This window comes from Ictidomys tridecemlineatus, chromosome 2 (genome assembly GCF_052094955.1).
Source record: "Ictidomys tridecemlineatus isolate mIctTri1 chromosome 2, mIctTri1.hap1, whole genome shotgun sequence".
NCBI lineage: Eukaryota > Metazoa > Chordata > Mammalia > Rodentia > Sciuridae > Ictidomys > Ictidomys tridecemlineatus.
Window position 1 is genome coordinate 231,943,820 of NC_135478.1, and position 24,812 is coordinate 231,968,631.

A 24,812-nucleotide genomic window follows, 5' to 3' on the forward strand; every position below is an offset into this window, starting at 1 on the left:
CAGAGCATCAAGTGGGAGCACAGAATGGACTGTGCCACAGACCAGGGAATAGAGAGAGAGGAAGAGACTGGGGTCCCAGAGCCTCTGCTGGGAGAATGCTCCAGGGAACCAAGGACTGCCCCCCAGGCCCCTTCTTCTAAATGTCCACCTCCCAGTAGTGCCACCTGGAGACCAAGCCCTAACACAGAAGCCTGTGGGCACATGTAGCACCCAAGCCGTCATACTAGGGAGGCATGTCAGGGTGAGGACAGTGGACCTCTGCACCTCTGTGACCTGTGGGTTCAGAGGCCAGCCGTTGGGAGTCGTGGAGCATTTTCTTTCCAGAGGTAGCAGATCGTCCTGGGGAGATACCTGCTGTGATGAGTGGTGATGGAGCAGAGGGCAGAGGTGGCTCTGAGTTCCCCGCTGTTCACCTCGGTGTAAAGGCAGGGCCGCTGTCCGCTCACGTGCGTCTCCCTGTTGCGCTTCACAGTTGCAGTATGGGGACAGCAAAGACAACCCTCTCAAGTACTGGCTTTATAAGGAGGATGGTGAAAGAAGACACAGGAAGCCACGGGAAGCAGATCGAGAGAGGAAACACCGAGAAAAAAGCAGCACACGGGAGAAAAGAGAAAGACATTCAAAAGAAAAGAGCAACGCGTTCTCCGACAAAGAAGGGGAAGAAAGACACAAAGAAAAACGACACAAAGAAGCCTTTCACTTTGACGAGAGGCACCGAAGCAGCATGGATAAAAAAGAGAGACTGTGGAAAGAAGAGCACAGGAAAAGGGAGTCCAAGGTATGATCTTGTGCTCTGTGGGGTCCCCGGTCGTCCGAGTCCGTGTGAGTGGCGGCTCTGGAGGAAGCCGGACGTGTCACGGGGTGCCTGAGAGTGGGCTTGGAGAAGGGTGGCTAGTTGTGTACTGCTCTGTCTTGCCTCCAGTCTTTCGATTATGGTATCAGAATACTTTGGCCAGATTTGGAAATCTATTGTGAAAGTTTAAATTTAACATTCAAAAGGAAGCTGGCAGCTGGGTATGGTGGTGTACCCTGTGATCCCAACCACTGGGAGGCCAAGGAAGGAGAGTCACAGGTTCAAGGCCAGCCTCAGCAACTTGGTGAGGCCCTAGGCAATTCAGCAAGAAGACCCTATCTCAAAATAAAAAACAAAAAGGGCTGCGGATGTGGCTCAGTGGTTAAGTGCTTCTGGGTTCAATCCCTGGTACAAAAAAAAAAAAAAAAAAAAAATCCCTAAAAAACAACAACAAAAAAAACTAGATCCAGATGTTTCTGATGACTGACAAACTTCCTTTTTCAGACTGTAGTAGAGTTGCTGCTGTGTGACCGGCCTTGTTCTAGGCACTGAGATTACAGCTGTGAACCGTAATGTGGTGGTGAGGATTGAACCCAGTGCTCTGTTCTCTAGTTAGAGAACCTGTGGGATGAGCACATGTACAGTTTGACATCAGGGGTGGTACTGAGCATTTGTAATCAATGTGCTTCTTTGTGGAGACTTTCAGGTACTCAGGAGATGCTTTTCAGCCTTGTTTCTGTTAGAGTAGTATTTCGTGTCCTAGGGGCATTCTGAGTAACTGTACCTGGATGACAGATATAAATCAGAACTGTTCCCAAGAGTGTGTGTTCTCCTTGGTCACTGCTCACTTCCTCTCGATGACGGTCTTTTTCAGTGCTGGGAATTGAACCCAAGGCATGTGCGGTATCACGGAGCTTCATGCATGCCATCCCTTTTTTTCTGAAATGTTTGAGACAGGGTTCTCTAATTTGCCTAAACTGGCCTTGAACTTGTGATTCCCAACTAGTAGGGATTACAGCGGGCCCCCCCACACCTCGCCCTGTGAAATTTTTGTCCGTTATTTTAATTAAATCGTGTGTCTTTTATCATAAACATCATGCAGTTATCGATTAGAGATGCGGTGTGGTTAAGCTGACGAATGCAGCCAGCGCTTTCCTAAAGTCGTCAGCCAGGGGCCTCTTCTCTGGGACCCTGTCTGCTGTGCTCTGATTCTTTTGAAGGTCAGGTCATGCTCCTTTCTGCTCTTGGTAGTAGCGGCTTTGACCATCCGTAGTAAGTTCCTAAGGGACCAGGTGGCCAGGCCACAGGAGTTGGACAGTGAATTGCTGAGCCCTGTCCAGCTCTGCCTGTGAGGCCACCAGGGTCAGCAGTGTGGTCCTCCTCTGGGTGTCACAGGAGTGGAGGCAGTGGAGGTTGAAGCACCTGTCCCCACTGGCCTTGGGACCTCTCACCTGGCCCCAGGTGCAGTACTGGCTGGCAGGAGTCCAGGTCAGGACCCTCTAGCACTGCTCCTGTCTGTCCACCCCCAGGCCTAATTATTCTAATCCAGTGGGTCAGTTTCCTCCTCTTCCTCCTGCTGTCTGCCCAGCTGCAGGTCACGCCGTGTTCCTCTTGAGCTCTACACATCGCATTCTTTTCCCTGCCTCTGCTCCGTAGACTATGACAGACTGTTCTGTTAAATGTGTAATTATATTATCATTAATTTTTTAATATTTATTTTTTAGTTGTAACTAGACACAATATCTTTATTTTATTTTATGTGTTGCTGAGGATTGAACCCAGGCCCTCGTACATGGTAGGCGAGGGCTCTACCTCTGAGCCACAGCCTCAGCCCCTATATTATTAATAATTTTAGAAATATTTTTAAATACAGAAAAGCATAAAGAAATACGAATTACCCCGTTTGGGGTGAGCCCCTAACCGCCTGTTCCTGAGCATGGATGGGCTGCAGTCACTGGCTCCTTTCTCTTTGTTGCGGGAAATACTTAATACAGGAATGTATGTTTTTTCATATTTTTTATTGGCGCATTATAGTTGTCCCTAGTGGTGGGATTTGTAGTTATGTATTTGCTTATTTCTCCACACAATATACAAATACAATTGGCCAGTGTCCTTCCCAGTATTCCCTCTTCCCTCTCCTCCTGCCACTCCCTGGCCTGGGTTCTCTATTCTGCTGATCTCCCTTTGATTATTCATGAGATTCCTCTTCTTTTCCTTTTTCCTCTCTAGCTTCCTCATATGAGAGAAGACATATGACCCGTGACCTTCTAAGTTTGGCGTATTTTGCTTAATGTGATGTTCCCATCCGTTTTCCTGCAGATGACGTGATTTAGTTTTCATATGGCTGAGTCAAACTCCTCTGTGTGTATACACCACATTTTCCTTATCCATCTATTGATGGACACGTGGGCTGGTTCCGTGGTTTGGCTTTTGTGAGTTGTGCTGCCATAAACATTGGTATGCATGTGTCACTGGAGTATGGCGTTAATTCTTTAGGCTAAACACTGGGAATGGGTGCTGCGGATTGAACGGAGGACCTTGTGCAGGCTAGGCAGATGCTCACGATTTCATTCTGTGGGTAGTGGATCTGTGGAATAGGCATAGTCTAATTGCTTCAGAATTTACGGTTTTAAGTAGTGTGGAAATTTGCCAGGTGCCATCTGGACTTGTTTACAGACTCTAACAAATCGGTACATACTATGTTACTTATGTGAAATGGTTGGCTTTCTCACTTTCTCTTGCTGAGGTGATGTATAATCACCTTGTTCAATACATTAGTTTTCTAATTTAATCAAAATATTTGCTAGTCAACTGTCATTTTGAAATAAGTTCCAAGGACTGGGTTTGAGTGTGTGCTTGTGTTATGGGGGTAGTCACACGCCATACACGGTGACGTGCCTCTTAATGGGTGTGCACTCTTCCTCTCTTGACAGAATGGTGAACCCAGAAGCCAAGGAGCAAGTCTGAGAAGAGATGGGACTGGAAACCAGTAAGGAGATGTATATTGACTGTTAAGTGAGAAGCAGTTCTCATGGAATGCATTTTTCTTATTAGATTTACTTACACCTGGTAAATTGGAATAAATCATAGTTGAACTTTATTTTCTCTAGATTTAGCCCCTGCAATCATATTTTAGGCATACTAAAGGAGCTTGGACATAACTTGCTATAGTCATGATTTCTAAGTATTTACTCATATAAATTTTTTTTCTTTATTCTTTTTCCGTGTTGGGATGAAACTGAGGAATGCTTTCCCACTGAACTGTACCCTCAGTCCTTTTTCTTTTTTTAAACATGATTTAGTTGTCAGTGGATCTTTTATTTATATGTGGTGCTGGGGATCGAACTTAGGGCCTCGCATATGCCAGGCAAACGGTCTCCCACTGAGCCACCACTCCAGCCCCCTCCGTCTGTTTGCATTTTTTGTTTTGAGGCAGGTCTTTCTAAGTTGCCCATCCTGGCGTGAAACTTTGCAATCCTCCTGCCTCAGCCTCCCAAGTCTCTGGGATTACTGGCATGCACCACCACACCCAGCTGCTCACACAAGTTTAAAGAATTAATATCCACTCTGGGGAGAACAGTTTACTTGGGAGGTTGTTGGTATTCGAGGGGTGGTGCCTCCTCTGCCTGAACTGAAAGCACCCACAGATGGGCACTTCAATTCCTTTCCAGTGCGAGCAAGCCTGGTGTGGCAGCAGCTAGTCCCCGCCCCGGTGTTTGCAGCTTGTGAGCATACAGGGTGGCGCTTCCAGCCTGTAGACACCAGGCTCTGCTCGTGGGCCTGCCAGCTGCACTGGCAGTGAACTAGGGGGCCAGGGCCTGGAGCTTTCGTGTAGATTGATTTTGTGTGTCAGCCTTAGATCATCTCATTTGGTTATTTCCTTTCATTTCATCTTGCTGGGGATCAAACCCAGGACCTCACATATGCTGAGCAGGACCCGGCTGCCCTGAGCTCTAGACTGTCCCTGATTCTTTGCGACAGCCATATTTTGTAGTTCTTTTTCATGCCATGAGAAAACTCAGGTGTCTTGCCCATGTTTTTATAAGCTTGAAAAAGCTAGCACTTAGACCTAGGGAGCCAAGAGTCCCACTTTTAGACTCACATCTGCTAGAGTGCATGAGGGACTGTGCTGTGCTCTGATCTGTTAACTCAAGTCTTGTGTCGAGTTGGTGTGAATCTACATTGTAAAAACTGAGAATCAGTTTAAAATTTGATTCGTTTTAGGCCCTGGCTAACATTGTAAAATATTATTAGAAATTAGGCCAGGTGTGGTGGTGCATGCCTGTCATCCCAGCAGCCTGGGAGGCTGAGGCAGGAGGATTGCAAGTTCAGAGCCAGCCTCAGTAACTTAGTGAGGCCCCAAGCAACTTAGCAACACCTTGTCTCAAAATAAGCATAAAAAGGAAAGGGCTGGTGATCTGACTCGGTGGGTAAATACACCTGGGTTCAATCCCCCATACCCCCTCCCCCCCAAAAAGGAAAATATTTTATTATAAACATTTAATGTGGAAATATAAATATTGTTATATTAAACATAAAATAATTTTCAGGATTGACTGAAAATTATAGAAAATTTCAAGATTTGTAAAGGATATAAATTTGCATACACAAGTTTGTTAAAATGCCGAGATTCTGCATCTACTGAGGTGTTTTCTAGCTTGAGCTACTCTGACATAGTAAAATGTGAGAGGCTGGGGGCGTGCATGGTGCCCCCCACAGCTCTTCCCGTCTCGCCCGGTGGTGCCTGGGCCTTCATGGTCTGGGCGTCCTCCTCTCACAGCCTGTTTGATGCTGTTGCGCTTTCTTTCCAGGCATTCGGAGAGTGCAGCGAGGAGCAGTGGAAGGGAGAGGGATTCGTGGGGGAAGGTAAGACCCTCAGCACCACGGGGTGGGCGCCAGGTCAGCGGCTGTCCACGTGTGGTTCCCCCAGAATGCAAGAAGCAGCAGCCCACGAGTGGGAGGGAACCGTGCCCAGGAGGGGCTGTGGGAGCGCTGTTTGGCTGCTGTGACTGCAGGACCCGAGCAGCACAGCTGTCAAGGAGGAAGGGTCTGTTTGGGGCTCATGTTTCAGAGGTGTCAGTCCGTGGACAGCGGCTCTGTGCCTCCGAACTTGAGGTGAGGCAGGCCAGCACGGTGGAGAGTGTGGCAGAGGGAGTCGGCTCACATGGGGTCAGGAAGCAGAGGGGGAGTCTCCACTTTGCAGATTCGATATCTACCGCCAAGCCACACCTCCCAGGCCCCACTTCAGGCACCACCAGGAAATCCGTCAGGGACGCAGTCAGTCTCACAACCCAGCGGTTTCTCCTCTGAACCTTCGTGCGACGTCTCACGGGAGCTTTTGTCTCACATCCAAACCCTGACAGAGGCTCAGCGCCTCACCTTGAGTGGCAGACAGAGACTGTTTCGTCTGCATAGACCTGTAGTGCGTCCAACACACCCTGTGGGGTCTGCATAGACCTGTAGTGCGTCCAACACACCCTGTGGGGTCTGCATAGACCTGTAGTGCGTCCAACACACCCTGTGGGGTCTGCATAGACCTGTAGTGCGTCCAACACACCCTGTGGGGTCTGCATAGACCTGTAGTGCGTCCAACACACCCTGTGGGGTCGGGAGCCCCCGCCACCAGGCTGTGGCTCAGACGGTGCCTCAGGCACGTTCCGTCAGACCTTAGCGTGGCGCTGACTCGTGCCTGTCAGGCGTGGTGGGCCGGCAGCAAGGAAGGGAAGGCCCGAGGTGAGGGGTCACGCAGTCCCATCCTGACGCCTGGTTGCTCACCGTGCCCTTTGTTGGGGCTCACCTTCCTTTGGACAGCAGAGCAGGGATGCATGAGATTTAACGGGAAATGTGCACTTTCCCCTGCTGGCATCCGCGGTCCTGGTGAGGCCGTCTGGCTTGCGCCATGGGAGACGGTGACTGGGCACCAGAGCCTTGCTCATCTTGGGAGCAGGGAGGCCTGCACGGCCCCCTGCAGGAGGAGGCAGTGCGAGCCTTGGGAGCACTGTGCTGCAGGACTGCAGGAGACTGCAGGAGAGCAGGAGGCCGGCGGAGCTCAGCAGAGCGTCGCCCTTGCGTGGTCCGGGCACCATGGTGAGGCTCAGACGAGGGGCTGATAATTCTCAGAAATCGAGGTGAAGCGGGGCGGAGGGGGACGTGTGGGGAGATAGCCAGTGCCTCACTAGAGGGTCCTTCTTGCTGCCCAGGGGGAGGGGTAGCCACCAGAGAAGGCAGTCAGAAACAATTAGTGAAGAACTGAAGACACAGTCAGACGTATAACTGTGAAGCAGAGCGCCTGATAGATCCACTCCACACAGGAGCTGGAGCTGGACATTAAGAAATGGCTCCTGTGGCCTAGTTAAGTGCCTTTCACGGGTGGAGTCTTGCTTCCTGGTGTCTTGCAGTCACAGGTAGATTGGCATCCTAGCAGGTCACACCCGTCTCTGAGAGGCAGTGTGACTACAGCAGGTCACCCATCTCCGGTAGTTTGTGGGACCAGGCAGAGCTGAGTAGAGATTCACAGGTATTTGGGTGATCTTTCCCTGTGGGATGCCCCGGGAAGTCCCCAAATAGCCAAGGTTCCGATTCAAAGGCTGCAGTTGCAGTGTGGTCCACACAGCCCACAGGTGGCTCTCGACAGGAGGCTGGTGCCCTCACACAGGGGAAGGGTTGATGCAGGGGGCTCCAGGCCCTGCCTGGAGCTCTGGGAGGCAAGGTGGAAGGAGCGCTGGGCCCAGGGACACCTGGATGGTAGCACACGCGTCATGGTCTTGTCCCCAGCATGGTTGAGGCTCTGCAGGAAGCGAGGGGTCTGTCCCAGACCCCACCTCTCCCTCGGGCCCTCGGACACAGTGGGCTTGGGCCCAGAGGAGAGGGTGGTGCCCCAGCTCTGGTTCCACACTCCTGTCAGTCAGCAGGTGCCGACGGAGGTGACAAGAGCAGTGTGAGTGTGGTGTGCCCAGAGGACCGTGTCTGTCTGTCGTGAGATCTAATGTGTTCAGAGCAACTTGAAGTTTACAGAAAGTTCCCTTATATTCCTGCCCCCATGCAAGCACAGCCTCCGGCACTGTGGCACCCCTACTAGAAGGGTACCTCTGTCACACCAATGAGCCTGTGGTGTGCAGACTGTGGGGCTCGGTCTTGGTGCAATGAAACAGGGGTCAGAGGGCTGGGGCTGGACCTCAGTGGTAGAGCACTTGCCTGACACCACATAAAAATAAATGAACAAAACACAGATATCATGCCCATCTACACTAAAAAAATATTTTTAAAAAAATTAAAAAAGAAAGAAATAGGAGTCAAACACATGACAACGTGTCCTTAGGAAGGCCCTGCTGTTCCACACACGCTCCCCTCCTTTTGTGTCCGGCCGTAGAGAACGTCCATCTTGTTGAAGTGGCTACCCCTCTCTCCACCCCTAATTGCCACCGTCACCCAGTTTGCAGAGACGGTTTGACTGTCTGTTGGGAACCACGGGACTGTGGGACTGCGACCCAGATCTCCGACTTCCATTTACCTGTCTGCTCCTTGTCCTGATGTCCTGCAAGGCCCAGAGCATGGGGGGACACTGCCCTCCTGCTGGCCACCTCTCCTTTGACCTGTTCCCCAGCTTTTAAAAATGTCAAGTCCCATATTGAGATGTCAACCACAGAACACTAGGCAGTCGGGGTGGAAGTAAGGATCTGTCTTCAAAATGCCCCCGACCGCTCCGCGGCGGTAATGATCTCTGAATACGTAGTCAGTCTGCCTGTATCTACAAAATATCTATGGTTTCTCATTCTTCTGGGTACACGTGATGTAGAGTCCACCAGTCGTGCAGTTATGTGTGTACATGGAGTAATGATGTCTGAGTCCATCTGTTATCCTCCGGTCCTCGTACCCCTCCTCTCCCCCACTCCCCACGACCTAATCTAAGGTAACTAGTCTTCCCTCGGGCTCTGCCCTATGTGAATCAGCATCTGCATATCCGAGAAAACATTCGGCCTTTGGCTTTTGGGAATTGGCCTATTTCACTTGGAATGATATTTTCCAGCTCCATCCATTTACCAGCAAATGCCATCATTTCATTCTTCTTTGTGGCTGAGTAGTATTCCATTGTGTGTGTGTGTGTGTGTGTGTGTGTATCACATTTTTTTAATCCACTCATCTGTTGCAGGACACCTCCGTGGTGGCAGAGTTTAGATATTGTACATTGAGCTGCTATGAACATTAATGTGGCTGCTGATTTTCATTCCTTTGGGTGTATGCCAAGGAGTGGGGTAACTGAGTCAAATTGTGACTCAGTTTTCTGAGGTGTCTCCATAGCACTTCCGTAATAGTTGCACCAGTTTTCCCACCGTCTTGCTGGGATTTTGAATTTCACTGATTCTGTATGTGAAGTTGGAAGAACTGACATCTTGACAATATTGAGTCGTCCTCGTTTCTTTTTTTATCTTTTTTCTTTTTGTACTGGGGATTAAACCCAGGGCCTCTCTACTGGAGAGCCACATCCCCAAACCCTTAAGATGTCTTTACGTTTTGGGACAAGGTCTAACTAAACTGCCTCAGCCTCCCCGGTTCTGGCGGCACAGCTGCCCTGCTGCAGCCTGACCAGCCTGGCGGTCCTGCCGCTGAGAACAAAGCTGGCTTCTTCTCAGGGGTGTCCCTTCTTCCTGTGCTTGTGCTGTGGCGTTAGCTAGGACCCCGGGTGCCAAGGGGTCGGGAGAGGGTGTCTTGTTCCTGACTCGGAGGAGACTGGAGTTTCTACCATTGAGAGGGACGTCAGCTGCCGAGGTTCTCCACCAAGCCCAGTCCTGTTCTGTCAGGAATGGGTGCTGGGTATTGTGGGTGCTTCTTCTGCGTCTGTTGGGACATCATACAGTTTTCTCCCTTTTAATCTGTTGATGGAATGGAATGTATTGATCTTTGAAGGTTGATCCAGACAGGTCCTGGCCAGTCATGGAGTGTGATTCTTTATACATTATCAGTTACACTTGGCGCGGTTCTGTTGAGGATTTTGGCTCTGTCATCCTGGGGTTGGTGTTGGTGCTAACGTATGTCTGGTTTGGTGTTACTGTCGGGTGGCCTCCATGAATGAGCATGGCCGGTCCTCTGGAAGAGGTTGTGGGGAGTCATAGCATGTCTTCGTTGACGCAGGCCAGAGATCCTCTGGCCTCTAGCCTCTATCCCTAGCTGGGTCTGGTGCTCTGTGTTCCAGGAGGCCTCTGGTGCTGAGTCAATTTCCTTCATGGACATGGGCTTATTCAAGTCATCTCTTTCTTCTGGTGTGAGTTTGGCGGCCTGTGTCCTTCAAGAGATCAGTCCATTTACCTGCGTTATCGTACTGTGCCCTAAACTGTTCATAGAGTTGGTTGGTCGTCCTTTAGTTATTTTAAAATTTTTTTGGTGGTACAGAGGATTGAACTCAAGGCTTCACATATGCTAGGCACTAAGTCCTCTTCCACTGAGCTACATCCTCGGCTGTTTAAAAACCTTTTTTTTTTTTTTTTTTTTTGAGACAGCATCTTACTATATTGCCCAGACTGGCCCTAAACTTGTGATCATCCTGCCTCAACTTCCCACGTGGCTGGAATTACAGTTGTATACCGTGGTGCCTAGCTCTTGGTCATCCTATATCCTTTCTTTTGTTTGATTTTGGTCCTCTCTTTTCCCCTCATTATCTTGGCTAGAAGCTTATCAGTTTATGGTACTTAAAACAAACAGACAGACAACATCTGGTTCCAAGAAATTCCTCATCAGTCTCTTAGGGCAGAGGGTCTCTCTGTGGATAACTAGCTGATCTCGTGGCAATTGCTGCGTGGCATCTTGCTGGGTGGCATGGTGACAGGCCACACTTGGACGGGTAGGTGGCCTGAGGGAGCCCTTGGCCGGCTCTGTGAGCTCCAGGCTGCACCTGCCTGTCCTCTGAGAGTTCTGCCCCTCTCTGCACTCGCGGTCCCGGCCACCAGCTTGGGGCCTCCCTCGCTCCTGTGAGTCTGCTCTCTTCGTTGTCTGCACATTGGTTGATGGCAAGGGAACGTCTCTCCCTCCCCAGGGTCCCCATAGAGCCCTGTGGTTTCTAGTCCTACCTCCAGGCCCCGGAGGGCGCCCTCAGACTCCCTGCCACCTCCGGGTGCACTTGTGGCTCCTCTGACCTGCTGCTGTAGGCGTGAGATGCCGAGAGCTTCAGCTGTCAGGCGGTGGGGCTGCTCTGACATGAACATGGATGTGGTGAGGTCAGCTTCCCCAGCAGGGTGCCCCTGAGCTCCATGTCATCTAGAGGGACCCTTGAGGACAGTGCATGCCCTGTTGCAGGTGCAGGTGGGATGGAGAAGCAGGGCCAGCCCGAGAGAGATGCTGGGTCTCACAGTCAGGCAGGGTTGGGCCTACTCCTCTGTCTGTTCCTCACAGTGCAGGTGCGATTAGCACCGCTTAGTAGGGATGCATTTGGACACAGGTAGCTGCACACTGAGGGTGTTTGCATAACGCATTTTTCCTCATTAGAATGAGACGTGTCCGGGAAATGCTGTGTTTCCTAAGTTACACTTACACTAGCCATTTTCTTTTATGGGTCATACCTATAGATTAACAAGTGCATATCTTTCTTTCTTCCTCTTGAAATTTTTCTTTGGGTAGATCTTTTTTTTGAATTTATTTTTAAATGGTGTATAAAACATAAAAATTGTTCATGGTAGTGGGGTATACATAATATTCAACATGTAAGTACAGTGCATACTGTTTAGATCAGGTTAAACCTACCTGTCTCAAACATTTATCATTTTCTTTTGGTGAAAACTTTAAAAATTCTTTTCTCTAGCTTTGTGAAGTGTACAGTATGTTATTGTTATAGGTATATTCATTATAAGCATCAAAGTCAGGTGCTGCTAGTCTTATAAATACTTACATATTTAAGTTGGCAACATGAGATGCATCTCAGGAAGCGTGTATTTTCCACTTGTTTGCAATGTTCAAGTTTGTGATTGAATGTTTTTGTTTCATGTTTAATTTTTTCATGTCTAGGAAGTTGAAAGGGAAGACATGGATTTAGCAAATGCTGAGGCTGATGAATATACAGTTGGTTTTGAAGATGATTTTGAAGTAAGTATAAAAGTTAAAATTTCTCTCAGCTTATGATTTGTTCTGAAGAATCACCTTCTGTGTAAAATGTCACATCCTTTCTGTCTTCTTACTACTCTTAGATGTCCATGTCTGATAAAGTTTGACTTGGGTCGAGCTTGTTAATGCGTCTCCAGCACTTAACAAAACGATGGGACTGAAGGCTTTAAAGTCAGTCCACCTTCAGTGCACCGTGACCAGACGTTTGTATGACTGCCACGTACACTCACTTTCCCATCCTCGGGACAAATTCCTAAGCACACAGGGGCCAGTGATCTTCCCTTACGTTGACAACTCGCTCCAGGGACCCAGGTGTGTGGAGGGGTGTGCCCACTGCTGAGCAGTGCATCTTGGGGACAAGGACAGTCGTCCGGACGGACTGATGATCTCATGACGTCAGCATCAGCGAACTCTGAAGTCTTTCTCAGCTGTGACAAGGACGCTGCCTGTCTTAGACTGTCACGCTTTGGTCCATGTGAGTGTTACTCTGTTGTCTAAGGGTCCCAAACCGTTGTCCTTGTTTGCAGGACTATGAAGATGACTTTGAGGTTTGTGATGGAGACGATGACAGCAGCAACGAGCCCGAGTCAACAGGAAAACCGCAAGAACTTCCTTTAGCCCAAAAAAGGGAGATACAGGAAATTCAGAGAGCCATCTACGCAGAGAACGAGAGGCTCGGGGAGCTGTCCTCAGAGCTGCTGCGCAAGCAGGGGCTGGCGGAGGGCCCCGGGGACCCCGGCGCAGGTGTGTGAGTGGTGGCCCTGCGGGGCGCTCTCACCGCTGGCCCACCTCCAGGCCCCCCTTCCAGCGCTGGGCAGACACCCGGCACTGCAGTCGCACCACGCTTGTGCCCTGGCCCTGGGTGCTTGGGGCCGCTCAGGCACGAACCACATGTGGCGAGGGTCTTTCTGTGAGAGGCTGTAGGCCCCTCGGTGCTGGTACTAGGCAGGGCTGGCTGTGGAGGGTAGCTGTCCAGCAGCAGTGTGGCCTGTCCTCCGGCCTCCTGCTGGTCTGCCTGCAGTGCTCTCCCCTTCCTGGGGACGTCCTCCTCTGTCCCTGCAGTGGACGTCAGGGCTGTCACAGGAGGCCAGCGTCAGAGCACCCCGAGGGCCAGGTGCGGCTCGGGGGAGGCTGGGAAGCTGGCTCTGGCCAGGGGTTTTCTGTGTGAAATGAGGACTGTTTACCCTGGGCTTGGCCTCTGGATGTGAGAACAGGAGGGGGTCCCACTGTGTGGCCCAGGCTGGCCTGGAATGTGACATCCTCCCACCTCTGCCTCCTAGGAGCCGGGATGGCAGGGCGCCTCCTTGGCTCCCCACAGAGCTCGGAGCACTCATCCTGCAGCTGCAGTCACATGGCCCTGGTGTCACCCACCGCTCTGTGCCTGGGTTTCCTGAAGGGCATCTGTAGTCAGGCCTTCTTCCAGGTCAGGCGGCCAGCACGTGCACATGCTGGAGAGCCGAGGAGTGTCAGTGCCGAGGGCCCGTGGTGCTGGCTCTCTGTCATGGTACACCCGCTGTCAAGTGGCGTTGTCTTGTGTGGAAACCCTGCGGCACCCTGCGGCTATGTGGCTGCAAACCCCAGGTGACTTTTTGCAGGGCACTCAGGTTCATTGTGGTGCTTGGGAGCTCACACATCTCCACGAGGTAACCCAGCTCCTGGCTCTATGGCCGAGGCGGAGCTCTGCATTGGGGTGTCTCCATTCTGTGAGGTACACTTGTCTGCCACTTTCCTCATTTTCAGGCCTGGTGGCCTCTCCCAGGCGTGCATGTGCTTTGCCCTTGGCATACCACCTTCCCCAAACCCACTGCCCTCACGGCCGTCCTGTGCAGCAGGCGTTCTGGCAGGGAGAGAACAGAGATGCAGTGTGTCACTTGTCATCATGAAGCTTGTTGTGACAGTACGAGGACTGGCTCTGTGGTCTTTTGACCCCGAGGTGTGGCATCCTCTGAGCCACACCCTCTGTCTCAAAGGCCTCAAGGAAAATGAGAGAATGTGTAGTAAAGGACACTGAGAGTTTTGAAAACTAAGATAGCAAGACGTTTATTCTGTTCTTGGTAAATGCAAACACATATCCAAGGGGAATAAAAGACTGATTAAGATACGTTTGCCATAAACATGTGAACATGAGCTTGGGAATAACTACACGCAGGAGACCACAGGATCCCTTGAGGGAAGAGGCAGCTCACATCAGGAAGCGTGGTGGCTGGAGCTGGTCCTGCTGTGGACCTTTCGCTCAGCCAGTCATTGGCTAGTCTAATCACATCTTTGGAAACTTTTGAAAGTCTTCTAAGCTCATACCCACATTCTTCTTTGATTTGCACTTTTTTTTCCTGTTTTTTAATTTATTTCCCATTTCCTTTAGTAGAGAGCAAGAGTCCCCCTCATTTGAGGGGGATGCCGTTTGAGGCCCCCATGGGTGCCTGAAGTCACAGATAGCACGGAACCCCACATGTAGTGCTTTTCCCCTATACATACAGACCCATGATGAAGTTTGGTTTGCACATTAGGCACAGTAAGCGGTTAGCAGCATTAGCAGTAACAGAACAACCGTTGCGATACCCGTTCCTTGACACAGCCCTGGGCCACATGGGTGTCAGGAGCATCGTCTGCTTTGGGTGACCGCAGATCCTTGAGCCCTGATGGTGCCGATGGCCGGGGAGCTCCGCGGTTGACAGGTCTTCTTGCCGAACCCTCTGGAGAGCGCTGTCGTGGGAAGTGGTGGCCTCTTTCCTTTTAACTCCCTGAGCCATTGCTGTGGGGGTTGGTGACCACGTGGCGACTTCAGGGCTGCGTTGCGTGGGAGGACATAGTTCACACTTGAGTGTCCTGCCGTGTAAAGCACTTTGGTGAGTTTGGGTGACGTCCATGCTGCTGGTTCTGCTCCGTTTCTTCCTCCTCTTCCTCTGTCCTTCCACTTCACTGCATGGTGGCAAATGCTTCTCCATCTCCTTGTCTTGCTGCATGAACAATTCTCCTGACTTCGCAGCCGATCCCAGGAAGCCTTTTAAAACATCCTCCACTTCACTCCCTAAGTTCTTCCAGCAGAGTCCCAGCTCTGCCCCACATCCAGAGTAGGGTCTGCATCACTTGCCGGTCAGAGGTGGTCACACAGCAGGCACCGGGCCGGGTGACGTTCTGGTCAAGGGCTGGAGCAGGTGGTGTCTGAGATGAAATAGAGCCTTGACCTTGTCGTTTTCCCAGCAAACAGATTCAGGATGACCAGGTGCACTGTCTGCCATTGATAAGGCTTTAAATTCCAACCCTTCCTGTCCGAGTCAAAGGGCAGCAGCGTCTTCCTTGGCAGGCAGTCTCACCCGCAGTTTCCATGCTTTCAGTCCAAACCTGTCCCTGAATCATCCCTCAGGTGCAGCGAGTGACTTGGTGCCCCAGGTGGCAGGGGACCCTTGCTGAAGGCTTCATGGGCTTCTGCTGTCCTTGGAACATGATCCTGTCTTCCACCCACACGTATTTTAAACCTTTTCCATCTTAACGAGGCCCCTGGGATGCACTGTGGCTGGGACTTCTGCAGGTTGAGGTGTGAAGCAGCAAAAGAAGCAGCACTCCTATTTCCTTCTTCACATTTTTATGGACAGATTTGTTCTTCACCTAGATCTAACAACTTGGCCTGAGACTTGCTTTCCTTTTTACTTCAAGTGACCTTTATTTTACTTCAAGTGACCTTTATTTTTTTCCTTTGCTCTTGTGCTTTTGGATCATTAGTAAGTAAAATAAAGGTCACTTGAAGACAAGCACTGTGACACCAAGATAGTCCATCTGATAACAGACAGCCATTCAGTGATGAGAGGGTGGGTAGTGCATATAGTGTGGATACTGTGCAGAGGAATGCTTCGTGCCAGGCAAGACAGTGTGAGACTTCATCCTGCCACAGTGAGAATAACATATATTTTGAAATTTATGATTGACTTATTTTTGGAATTTTCTGTTTAATGTTTTCATACCATGGTTGACTGTGGGTAACTAAAACCTCAGAATGTAAAGGCACAATTAAGGGAGACTACTTTGTAATCTTCATTTATTATTATTTCAGAGTGGATGGGTGGGGTTGGGATAGAGGACTGTATCCTATATATACTCTTAAATATTTCTAAAACTCGTAATGTGATTAGTATATACCATAGGTGACCAGTAAATTTTGCCCTGTCTGAAAGTTCTTGGTGCAATAGGAAGGAATAGACCTCTAGATGCCCACCTATGGAAGGCATTGTCAGTGTGATATCAGCATCCAGCAAAGAGCTTATCCAATACATTGTCACGTGTGCTTCTGATTGTTTTACTCTCAATTTTTTCTTTTGCTTGAAGGAAATATTTCACTGTCACACAAATAACTTTTTCTTTTTTCTTGTGTAGATGTGAACAGTTCCCCGTCCAGAGCCCCCGTTTGTGGAATTTTTGTGGACTTTGCCACAGCCTCGCACCGTCAGAAGAGCCGGATTCAGGCCCTTAAGCAGAAGTAGGTGTGCGGGAGATGGCGGGGGTGCCCAGGGGCTCGGGGGACGTTGCAAGCAGAGCTTCCAGTTTATTTTCGGTGTGCCTGTTTGGGTGTGGGGGTGATCTGCTCCACACCTCTGTGGTCTCTACTGGACCCTCAGCCTCCGCTTGCGGCTGACTGTTAGAAGGGCCCTGGAGTTCATGGTCTACTCTGGCTGACGCAGAATCCCAGTCGCACATTTGTGGGCGTCGGGTCAGAGCCCCGCTAAGCAGATGAGCCTGGTTTGTGTGGCCCTGCAACTTGGCAAGGCCTCGCTCGCTCGCCTGAAGGAAGCCTGAGAGTGCATGTTCTTTACCTCCACTTCCAGATGCGAGAGTACTGCTCTCAGGAAACACGTGTTACTAGCTTGTTTTTATTTTTATTTTTTTGAATCCACGGGCATTTAACCACTGAGCCATGTCCCCAGCCCTTTTTTTAAAATATTTTCTTTAGCGACAGGATCTCACTGATTTGCTAAGTGCCTTGCTAAGTTGCTGAGGTTGGCTTTAAACGCATGATCCTCCTGCCTCGGCCTTCCCAGCTGTTGGGATCACAGGTGTGTGCTACCACGCCCAGCCTGAGGCTGGCTTTGAACTTGCAGTTCTCCTGCCTCAGCCCCCCCAAGCCACTGGGATCACAGACATATACCACTGCGCCCAGCTACAGTTTATTTTTATAAGGAACCACCAGGTGCTGTGCTCCTCAGGTGTCACCCCAAATCCTTAGGGCCCATTTTACAGATAAGAAATGAGGCTCAAGGTTAACAGCTATTGAATTGTAGAGCTGAGTTTTGAACCCAGAGCTGCCAGATATTGAAGTCCAACCTTGTAATTAATGTAAATTTATGAATTTGTAAAATTTAGAAATTTATATTCTGAAGTCAAGTCTATTGTATTAAACCTAAATGGGACTGAAAATAATGAAAGAATAATAATTTTAAAAAAAGCAGGTCTAAAATTTACGTCACTTGCTCAGTGCACGGCCTTAGTAACACTCAATAGCTATTTGCTGAGTGAACACATAAATCATTAATAAAATAGCAGCTTCACCACAGTTTTGTTGCCCTTATATTCTGAGCCCCACTGAAGCTCCTGCTGTGTGGCTAAGCTTTTTACAAAACCTGATTCAAGTTGCATATGGTTCAACACAGTTTTTCTAACTCATATGATCAAAACTATACAGTGTGTTGTTTGGACGCATATAAATAGATGAAATTTTATTTTGTAAAGTGAGAGGATGCAAGCTTGATGGTCAGCAGGGCAGTTGCTGTGCCTGGGCAGCTGTAGGCTGGTGCATGGCTGGGTCTGGGTACAGGTCCTGGGAGGTCACATACAACTTGATCCAGACAGGAGAACAAAGCCACTGTAGGTGCTGGCCACAGGGAGGACACGAAGGCAGCTGGCGGCAGGTGCAGCAAGCTGCATGGCTTAGCAGGGACCAGAGGGACCAAGAGCTCAGCAGCTTCAGGAGGCCACACACCTAGATTCATGCACTTTTACCGGGTCATTCTAACAACCACTGAATACCTCTGCCTCGGCCTGGCAGGACAGAAGTCGGGCCCTTGCCAGTTCGCTGCGGCTAGCCATAGACCCCTTTCATCCTCCCTGCACCCCGATGTGTGTTCTCAGTTTAACTTTGTCTTATTTCCAATTTGTTTTAAAGGACACGAAGTACAAAACTCCTTCGGCTTATCGACTTAGATTTCTCATTCACTTTCTCTCTCTTGGATCTACCACCAGTAAATGAATACGACATGTATATCAGAAACTTCGGGAAGAAAAATACCAAGCAGGTTAGTATAAGATGTCTTAACTGAGGGCCAAGTGCAAGGCCTTAACCAAGGCCACGTGCAAGGCCAGTGCAGCCTTTGCATGATTGTTGTTTATGCCATGATATACTTATTTTGACACAAACACAAGACATTTCTTTAATGAATTTTTCACACTGATTTTCACTCCTTGCCCTAGTGAATTTACCTGGACTTACCATATCTGTCATGACTTCTTGAAAACAACTTCAGCCTCATACTAAGTTGATTCCAGTTAGGTCCAGTGCAGGCCAAGTGCAAGGGCCTGCCTGCCTGCAGGCGACCCAGGACCTCAGCACCTGGGAGGGTCTGAAGAGAGGAGGGGAGCCCTCACCACGGGGTACTCTGGACGTGGTGCACAGGAGCGCGGGTGCAGGTGTGGCACTGCTCTTCCCGCCCGCCGTGGAGTGCCGCTTTCCCTGGTGTGAGCCCTGTTCTTAGAATCACACAGAAAGCCAGGTTTGGCTTTGGTGCTCAGGCTCCCAGAGAACATGGAGAGTACCCAGCGCCCAAGCTTCACTGCACAAAGCCCTTGTGATTCAAGGATCTCAAGGTGCGCGGTTCTGCCTGTGCTTCCGGAATCTGGATCCAGCAGCATCCAGTCATGCAGATCTCAGGGCCCTCACTCTCTGGCTGCTCCCCTGTCTTCCCAATCCGTTCCTCCTCCCCTTCTGCCCAAACTTCCTGGTGCTTCTGGTTGTCGAAGGCACATCCTTTCCTGAAGACTGCACTGAATCGTCTCTTCCCAGAGTTGGTACAGTCCATCCCACACATTTGTCCTTCCAACATTAACTAATGAGGAAAACTCTGACTTCACAGGAAGGCGACAAAGCTTGTTTTACGTGTTTACATTTCTTTAATGAGTTTTTCACACTGATTTTTATGCCTTGCCCCAGTGAATTTTCTTGGACTTACTCTGTATGTCATGACTTCTCGAAAACAACTTCAGCCTCCTACTAAGTTGATTCCAGTTAGATCCAGAAATAGTCAGGGCTGGCAGGGTTTTGAAGGCAGACGTCCTGTCTTCCATGTTTCCAGGTCCGTTATGGGTACCATCAGTCTTCACCTGGTCTACTGGGCACCCTCCTTACAGCAGCCAGGCCACAGCGTGGCCCTGGGAAGCCGACAGCATGCATCCCGACTGGCAGCTCACTTACTGGACCGTGAGCAGATTTTCTGATTCTTTGCCGGTTCTCAACTAATCTCAAAGCGATTAGTAACACAACTGCCTTTATTGAAGCCTGGTACCTTTTTGAAACACAAAAATTATGCTTGGTTTTGCAAAGCCAGAACATTTTGAAGTCTGTGTGTAGGCAAGGAAGTAGTATTTTTAAAATGAAGGCACATTGCTGGACGTGACACTTTGGAAACACTGTTGAAAATCAAACGTATGTTTATCAAATGTCTTGGACACCAGCAGCCTTTGCATGATTGTTGTTTATGCCATGATATACTTATTTTTGACACAAACACAAGACTTATCATTATCTTTTAAAAATCTTAATTGTCATTTTCATCAAATGAAAATTTGTTCTGAAATGGAGACCAAACATTAATTCCAACACACCTTTGTCTCTAAGGCATACATTCAGTATAATGAAGATAATGTTGACAGAGACGCTCAGACTGAAGACATAGAGACCAGGGATGTGTGGACCCAGCACCCAGGAGAAGGTGCCATCGTGTCTGGAGGTAAAACTTTGTGATCGACTGTTGAATGTCCGCTGTCTTAACAATCTTTTTGTTTTATTTTACTTATTTTCTTTCTTTTTTGTTTTGAAACTTATTTCCTTTTTTGTTCCTTCTTATTATGTGTTTCTCTTCTGTATGTTCTTGGTGTTAGACTATGGAAATACACAGTATTCTTTAAAAGAAATGGACTCAGTGAGGCAGTGACTGCATTGGAGCTGCTGACTGAGCAGGTTCAAACCTGAGCCTGTCTGGACCTGGGAAGGTGCAGTCCCGACCACTGCTCAGGACTGCACTGGGGGCACCCACTCCACCTGGGCGTGTCGCGCCCTGCCCTTGGGATGTCACTCTTTAGGTGGCGTCTGCAGATATGTCCCTCAAGACAGATCAGAGGTCCCTGGAAGACAGGGCTCATGCTGGGTGTGTGCAGCTGTTTACATGTGACATACATCATTGGTTGTTTGTTTTTCTTGAGGAATTTTCTCATATGGCAGGGAATCATACTGCTCCCTTTCCCCAGGTAAACCCCATTAAGAAAATCATGCAGGTGAGTTTCCTTTGTCTTAAACGCTTGAGACCATAAGTGTTTCAGGTTTCAGATTGTGAATTAGGGATGTTCACACACTTAGATAGTAAATTAATTCTTTTTCATGACTTTTCTTGAGATATTTATGTAAGGTTGAATTTATAGACTTCCCATAAACAATATACAGTTATTTCTAGAAAAAATTACTAAACTATCTGCAGGATATAATGCAGAGTTTTCTGACTTTTCTTCAGGATTCTTACTACTCACCTGTAACATCTTGACTCAAAAGATTTGTAGGTATGACCACGTTATAGTCAATCGTATTGATTTGCTGTCATCTGTTAGGTAATAAAGAACGGGAATTCTGTGATGCTACAGTTGTACCCAAGATTGACACTCCAAGGTTATCCAGCTTTCTCCGGGCAGCATGCCAGGTACACTCTATAGTACTTTCTATTCTATGTGCGAGTGCATAAAGTTGCATTAGAAACAAAGAAGCTACTGAAACCCTAGAGCTTTAATGGATTAGATACATCAGAATCAGGTATTCATTTTCAGGTATTGTTTTCTAACAAAATATTAGTGTTACATTTATTAAACCATGATGCAAAATGATGCCCTGAAGGTATTATATACCACTAGTAGTACTATCTGTGAATCTGGATTCTGTATTTTAATAGTAGGTTTTCATATTTTACAATAACTATAGACTAAGAATCAAAATATTAAGTTGGCAAAGCAAGCATAAATCTAAGCTATTTGAAGACAATAAAACTCATAATATTTTAAAACTTACTTTCCTTAGGTTTAAAACAGGTACCCAGGAAGGGAACAGTATTGTGAAGCCCTGCACATCACTAAGGTCACCTCAGGGACACTATCTGGCTTGACATATCCTTCTCATCTCCTTAAGCCCCCACCAACCTGATCAATAACAATCACCATCGTCATAAATATCCCTCCATAAACTTTTCTATATAACTCACTAAAGAAAAGGATTTTCCTAAAAGTTATTAGGAATAATTTCTAAAAACTAAAATAAGAAGTCAAACTTCAGATTTTCTCAGTTGTTTCATAAATTTGTTATGTGTGATCAGAATTTACATCAGAGCAGAGCTAAAGAACATGACATTGCGATTGTGATCACATCACATCCGTGACTCACAATGATTGCTAAACACATGGTAGTTAACGGCATCACAGCTTCACTGCTGCTTGGGATGAGGGATTCAAACTGATGAAGTTTGACAGCATCTTGGTTACAATCTAATTCGTGGTCAGTGTAAATGTCTTGGGACTAAAACCTAGCCCTTGTAAACAGTGGGAGAGCGAGAAGTGGGATGCACACAGAGTAAGAGGAAGAGGGTGGAAAGCCACCATGGATCAGGCCTGATCACACGAGGCTCCTTTAACACTAGCTCACCTGCAGCCCAAAACAGTTCTCTGATTTCTAAAGAGAACACCTTGCAGGTCTTACCTTCTCCATTCGCCCCAGTATTCACTGAAACGTCAGCTTACTCTGCGGCCTTATGAAGAGTACTCACCCAGCACCCTTCCCCTCTCCATTCCTCTGGGTTCTCATGGAGTCTCCTTCCCCTCTCCATTCCTCTGGGTTCTCATGGAGCCTCCTTCCCCTCTCCATTCCCCTGGGTTCTCATGGAGCCTCCTTCCCCTCTCCATTCCCCTGGGTTCTCATGGAGCCTCCTTCCCCTCTCCATTCCTCTGGGTTCTCATGGAGCCTCCTTCCCCTTTACATTCCCCTGGGTTCTCATGGGGTCTCCTTACCCTCTCCATTCCCCTGGGTTCTCATGGAGTCTCCCTTCCCCTCTCCATTCCCCTGGGTTCTCATGGAGTCTCCTTCCCCTCTCCATTCCCCTGGGTTCTCATGGAGTCTCCTTCCCCTCTCCATTCCCCTGGGTTCTCATGGAGTCTCCCTTCCCCTCTCCATTCCCCTGGGTTCTCATGGTGTCCCCTTCCCCTCTCCATTCCTCTGGGTTCTCATGGAGCCTCCTTCCCCTCTCCATTCCTCTGGGTTCTCATGGAGTCTCCTCCCCTCTCCATTCCCCTGGGTTCTCATGGAGCCTCCTTCCCCTCTCCATTCCCCTGGGTTCTCATGGAGCCTCCTTCCCCTCTCCATTCCCCTGGGTTCTCATGGTGTCCCCTTCCCCTCTCCATTCCCCTGGGTTCTCATGGAGCCTCCTTCCCCTCTCCATTCCCCTGGGTTCTCATGGAGTCTCCCTTACCCTCTCCATTCCCCTGGGTTCTCATGGAGTCTCCTTCCCCTCTCCATTCCCCTGGGTTCTCATGGAGCCCCCCTTCCCTCTCCATTCCCCTGGGTTCTCATGGTGTCCCCTTCCCCTCTCCATTCCCCTGGGTTCTCATGGAGCCTCCTTCCCCTCTCCATTCCCCTGGGTTCTCATGGAGCCCCCCTTCCCCTCTCCATTCCCCTGGGTTCTCATGGAGTCTCCCTTCCCCTCTCCATTCCCCTGGGTTCTCATGGAGTCTCCCTTCCCCTCTCCATTCCCCTGGGTTCTCATGGAGTCTCCCTTCCCCTCTCCATTCCCCTTGGTTCTCATGGAGTCTCCTTCCCCTCTCCATTCCCCTGGGTTCTCATGGAGCCTCCTTCCCCTCTCCATTCCCCTGGGTTCTCATGGAGTCCCCTTCCCCTCTCCATTCCCCTTGGTTCTCATGGAGTCTCCTTCCCCTCTCCATTCCCCTGGGTTCTCATGGAGCCTCCTTCCCCTCTCCATTCCCCTGGGTTCTCATGGAGCCTCCTTCCCCTCTCCATTCCCCTGGGTTCTCATGGAGTCCCCTTCCCCTCTCCATTCCCCTGGGTTCTCATGGAGCCTCCTTCCCCCCTCCATTCCCCTGGGTTCTCATGGAGCCTCCTTCCCCTCTCCATTCCCCTGGGTTCTCATGAAGCCTCCTTCCCCTCTCCATTCCCCTGGGTTCTCATGGAGTCTCCTTCCCCTCTCCATTCCCCTGGGTTCTCATGGAGCCTCCTTCCCCTCTCCATTCCCCTGGGTTCTCATGGAGCCTCCTTCCCCTCTCCATTCCCCTGGGTTCTCATGGAGTCTCCTTCCCCTCTCCATTCCCCTGGGTTCTCATGGAGCCTCCTTCCCCTCTCCATTCCCCTGGGTTCTCATGGAGCCTCCTTCCCCTCTCCATTCCCCTGGGTTCTCATGGAGTCTCCTTCCCCTCTCCATTCCCCTGGGTTCTCATGGAGCCTCCTTCCCCTCTCCATTCCCCTGGGTTCTCATGGAGCCTCCTTCCCCTCTCCATTCCCCTGGGTTCTCATGGAGTCTCCTTCCCCTCTCCATTCCCCTGGGTTCTCATGGAGCCTCCTTCCCCTCTCCATTCCCCTGGGTTCTCATGGAGTCTCCTTTTCCTCTCCATTCCCCTGGGTTCTCATGGTGTCCCCTTCCCCTCTCCATTCCCCTGGGTTCTCATGGAGTCTCCTTTTCCTCTCCATTCCCCTGGGTTCTCATGGTGTCCCCTTCCCCTCTCCATTCCCCTGGGTTCTCATGGAGTCTCCTTCCCCTCTCCATTCCCCTGGGTTCTCATGGAGTCCCCTTCCCCTCTCCATTCCCCTGGGTTCTCATGGAGCCCCTTTCCCCTCTCCATTCCTCTGGGTTCTCATGGAGTCTCCCTTCCCCTCTCCATTCCCCTGGGTTCTCATGGAGTATCCCTTCCCCTCTCCATTCCTCTGGGTTCTCATGGAGCCTCCTTCCCCTCTCCATTCCCCTGGGTTCTCATGGAGTCTCCTTTTCCTCTCCATTCCCCTGGGTTCTCATGGTGTCCCCTTCCCCTCTCCATTCCCCTGGGTTCTCATGGAGTCTCCTTTTCCTCTCCATTCCCCTGGGTTCTCATGGTGTCCCCTTCCCCTCTCCATTCCCCTGGGTTCTCATGGAGTCTCCTTCCCCTCTCCATTCCCCTGGGTTCTCATGGAGCCTCCTTCCCCTCTCCATTCCCCTGGGTTCTCATGGAGTCTCCTTCCCCTCTCCATTCCCCTGGGTTCTCATGGAGTATCCCTTCCCCTCTCCATTCCCCTGGGTTCTCATGGAGCCTCCTTCCCCTCTCCATTCCCCTGGGTTCTCATGGAGCCTCCTTCCCCTCTCCATTCCCCTGGGTTCTCATGGAGCCTCCTTCCCCTCTCCATTCCCCTGGGTTCTCATGGAGTATCCCTTCCCCTCTCCATTCCCCTGGGTTCTCATGGAGTCTCCCTTCCCCTCTCCATTCCTCTGGGTTCTCATGGAGCCTCCTTCCCCTCTCCATTCCCCTGGGTTCTCATGGAGTCTCCTTTTCCTCTCCATTCCCCTGGGTTCTCATGGTGTCCCCTTCCCCTCTCCATTCCCCTGGGTTCTCATGGAGTCTCCTTTTCCTCTCCATTCCCCTGGGTTCTCATGGTGTCCCCTTC

The 24,812-nt window shown here is 49.8% G+C and overlaps 1 protein-coding gene across 4 annotated transcripts in view; it reads left to right on the plus strand.

Moving 5' to 3' along the window:
* Dync2i1 (dynein 2 intermediate chain 1) overlaps positions 1–24,812 on the plus strand; it is a 77,360-nt gene that overhangs the window by 13,032 nt on the left and 39,516 nt on the right. For all 4 annotated transcript variants that reach the window (XM_078040951.1, XM_078040950.1, XM_040291193.2 and 1 more), the window contains 9 exons: positions 473–778; positions 3,727–3,782; positions 5,605–5,659; positions 11,786–11,863; positions 12,409–12,625; positions 16,250–16,352; positions 18,033–18,162; positions 19,758–19,869; positions 20,741–20,829. In XM_078040951.1, the coding sequence (XP_077897077.1) occupies positions 473–778; positions 3,727–3,782; positions 5,605–5,659; positions 11,786–11,863; positions 12,409–12,625; positions 16,250–16,352; positions 18,033–18,162; positions 19,758–19,869; positions 20,741–20,829 (1,146 nt within the window). The remainder of the gene's footprint in view (positions 1–472; positions 779–3,726; positions 3,783–5,604; positions 5,660–11,785; positions 11,864–12,408; positions 12,626–16,249; positions 16,353–18,032; positions 18,163–19,757; positions 19,870–20,740; positions 20,830–24,812) is intronic.